The sequence below is a fragment of the Micropterus dolomieu genome, linkage group LG01, assembly GCF_021292245.1.
Source record: "Micropterus dolomieu isolate WLL.071019.BEF.003 ecotype Adirondacks linkage group LG01, ASM2129224v1, whole genome shotgun sequence".
NCBI lineage: Eukaryota > Metazoa > Chordata > Actinopteri > Centrarchiformes > Centrarchidae > Micropterus > Micropterus dolomieu.
Genome location: NC_060150.1, coordinates 51486095 through 51489748, shown reverse-complemented (window position 1 = coordinate 51489748; position 3654 = coordinate 51486095). Strand labels below are relative to the sequence as shown.

At 41.2% G+C, this 3654-nt stretch overlaps 1 protein-coding gene across 1 annotated transcript in view; it reads left to right on the top strand.

Moving 5' to 3' along the window:
• Positions 1 to 3654, top strand: part of LOC123969148 (nidogen-1-like) — a 65634-nt gene that overhangs the window by 27511 nt on the left and 34469 nt on the right. Inside the window, exon 3 of the mRNA XM_046046274.1 lies at positions 1810 to 2039. Coding sequence (XP_045902230.1) covers positions 1810 to 2039 — 230 coding nt within the window. The remainder of the gene's footprint in view (positions 1 to 1809; positions 2040 to 3654) is intronic.

Sequence of the window (3654 nt, the reverse complement as noted above, 5' to 3'; positions counted from 1 at the left end):
TCTGTGCTATGATGAGCTCTAAATCCTGACTGAAAATCCTCAAATAAACCATTGCTCTGTAGAAAGTCACACAGCTGTTTAGCAACTGCTTTCTCCAGAACCTTAGAGAGAAATGGAAGGTTAGATATAGGTCTATAGTTTGCTAAAACATATGGATCAAGTTTGGGCTTTTTCAGAAGAGGTTTAATTACAGCTACTTTAAAGTACTGTGGTACATAGCCTGTTGATAGAGATAGATTGATCATATCTAGTATAGAAGTGCTGACTAAGGGTAAAACATCTTTAAGCAGCCTAGTCGGGATGGGGTCTAAGAGGCAGGTTGATGGTTTAGATGAAGAAATTATTGAAGTTAGTTGGTAAAGATTGAAGGAAGCAAAGCAGTCTAAACATATATCTGGTTATACAGCTGTTTCTAAGGTTCCTGAGTTCAGAGATAAGTTGGTGCCAGTTGAGGGCAGGTCTTGGTGAATTTTGTTTATAGTGACAGGATTCACAAGCAGTAATGACAGAGTTATAGTTAGAATTTTATCATTAAAGAAGCTCATGAAGTCGTAACTACTGAGAGCTATGGGAATACTTGGCTCAATAGAGCTGTGACTCTGTCAGCCTGGCTACAGTGCTGAAAAGAAACCTGGGGTTGTTCCTATTTTCCTCTATTAATGACGAGTAGTACGCTGCTCTGGCATTACGGAGGGCCTTCCTATAAGTTTTAAGACGCCAATTCCTCTCAAGTTTCCGCGATATTTGCTTTAATTTGTGAGTTTCAGTATTATACCATGGAGCTAACCGTCTTTGTTTTATTATTTTCTTTTTTAGAGGGGCTACAGAGTCGAGTGTCATTCGCAGCGCCTGCAGCACTATCAACAAGATGATTGATTTGGGAGGGACTGAAATTAGCATAGGAGTCCTCCGTTTCTTTGTGACTTGATAATGAATTTAGAGCTGATGGAATTGCATCCTTAAATTTAGCTACAGCACTATCAGACAGACATCTTGTATAGAAATTTTTGCCCAATGGCGTGTAGTTCAGCAATACCAACTCAAAAGTTATGAGTTCACTTAACCCCTAGTTGCCCCAGAAGCGTATGACCTCTGACATACTTAGCAATTGTAAGTCGCTTTGGATAAATTAATAAAAATGTACAATAGCGGCACCTACAAACTTGAAATAAATGAACCCCCACGCCACGTTCAACCTACTTGCACAAAATCTTTGTGGGACATGTACAGTATCATATCAAGACATACAAAAAAGCCTCAAAGACCCATACCCTAAACTCATCAGGAAGTTGAAATGAATGTGCAGTTTTAACCCACTTATGGCCTTTTACTGCATCTGTACTTTAACAAACTCCTCCTACAGAGTTAATCAAAATTTTGGCTGTGCAGTCTAAAGGCAATGACGATGAAAAGTTGTGAATTTTTGTCAAAGGGCGTGTCCATGGCGTGGCCTCGAATATCGATGATTCGCCATGAAACAGGAAGTTGTTCAGATCTGTCCCAAACCTTACATTACCTGAACACATCTACATCAGAGATCAGAAACTCTGCGGGTCAAAGGTCAGCACTGACGAGGCACTTTGCAATTGGTCACTGACATAAATTTGCAGTTCAAAATTTCACCAGACTGAACCTGTACACATTTACCTCACCTCCGTCATTACTGCTTGTGAATCCTGTCACATAAATTAACTTGATCTGAAATGTTGCCGTTAGGGCCCTACAGGATCATTGCATTTAACTAAACAAGATAGAAAATTAGGATAAATGTTGTCCCACTGCTCAACAACGTGTCCTTTGAACTTTCAGAGAAACACTTTCCAGCTGGTTGTGGCCTTCATGGAGTCGTCCTCCTGCGCCATCCTCTTGTACCCGAGAGACGGCCTGCAGTTTCTCTCCACTTCAGTAGGGGGTGAGAGTAAGCTCCTAGAGGCTGGCTTCAACGAAGGCGATGTTTCAGGCTGGTTCTGGAGAACCAAACAGGGGACTTACTTCCGCACCACCACAGATGAAGAGACCTCCATCAGGGATCTCACTGAGTATGTATCTGAAATCACTGGATTGTAACTGGTGACGTTTGTTTGTACTTGAAGATACACAAAAACTGATTGTTTAACTTGTTAACATGTTTACAATGATTTGTTAGTCTTTGCTAACTTCCGGTTTAGCCCTCTGCTAGTTCCACTCCACACAAAATTGATATATTCGTCTGCTGCCATTTTTGTTTGTTTTTTTCAGTGGAGGGGAAGCCTTAAACATCATAATTTATATCAAAGTCCTTACAGGCAAGTCAAGCCACTCGGCCGCCATCTTGGCAACGTCTCCGGGCAGCTATTTCAGACCAACAAGACCAGGCTCCCATCTGAATGAATGGGGAGAGAGCCAGAACTGCACTTTCACTGGTCACCGGGACATAAAAACTACATGAACAGAATCAGCAGTAAAATCTGATAAAACCGCTTTGAGTGTTTCTGTCACTCGTCTGTGAGAAGGCGATTAAGCTAGCCACACCTACATTTGGAGTGCACGTGTATTCAAGACTTTACGGTAAATCCACTGAAACGGCCCAGAGCGAGCTGACAGGCAGGTTAGAGACTTTATCCTGTCAGTTTGTCTCTTTACAAAGACAATTGCTGCAGTATGAGAGTCCTACCTGAAGAGAGGCTGTAAGTATTCATGTTACGCCGTACGAGAATGTATAAAACATATTACATGTGTCCATTAAAAGTAAATGGACCCATGTAATTTACTTTACTGGACCCTCTCAGGCCTCGGACCCCCCCACTATAGTCTCTTCACATGTGGGACACACTGAGGAAAAAGCACATTTGACTATTTTATTTATTTAATTATTAATTTAATAAGTTATGCAATGGTAAAAAATAAAAAGCCAAAATAAATGGAAAAATGTACTTGGTGTTTGGCAAGTTTTTTTCATTATGTTTGGTTTCGGCTTCGGCCAAGAATTCCCTAACTAACTTTTCAATACACTTGTACACCTCAGCCAAGTGTAAAAGTTGTTGTGATATTTAGCCTTTTTTTATTTTCCTGTGCAAATTGAAAATGCACATAAAAACAGGCTGATGGAATCTTAGTGTCTTTCAACTTCCTTAACACTATCGTCACAATCAACAATCTCCGCCGCCTTCACAGACTTGTAAAATAAAACACAAGCAGTCAAAGTTGTCCAATTCCGATCCCGCCTCCATATAGTATCACTGTCGCCTTGGTGTGTAGTTACATTTTTAAGCTACATGAGTAGAATCCATAGCCACTCTGTAACTTCTAAACGTACAGTTACAAATGAAGCGTAATGTTTTTCACTGTGAAGAACATAGATGCGATGGGGAGTTGACCATGCGCAACTTTCGACCCCACAGAGGTTAAAAAGCTGAGTTTCCCTACCGGTCAGTCAGAACTGAAGAAGTTCAATTCAGTTTTATTCACAAATCACAACAACAGTTATCTCACAGCACTTTTCATAAAAGAGCAGGTCTAGACCGTACTCTGATATTATTTACAGAGACCCAACAATTCCCACCAAGAGCAGCACTAGGCGACAGAGGCAAGGAAAAACTTCCTTTTAAGAGGCAGAAACCTCGAGCAGAACCATGGCTCAGGGTGGGCGGCCATCTGCCTCCACCGGTTGGGGTG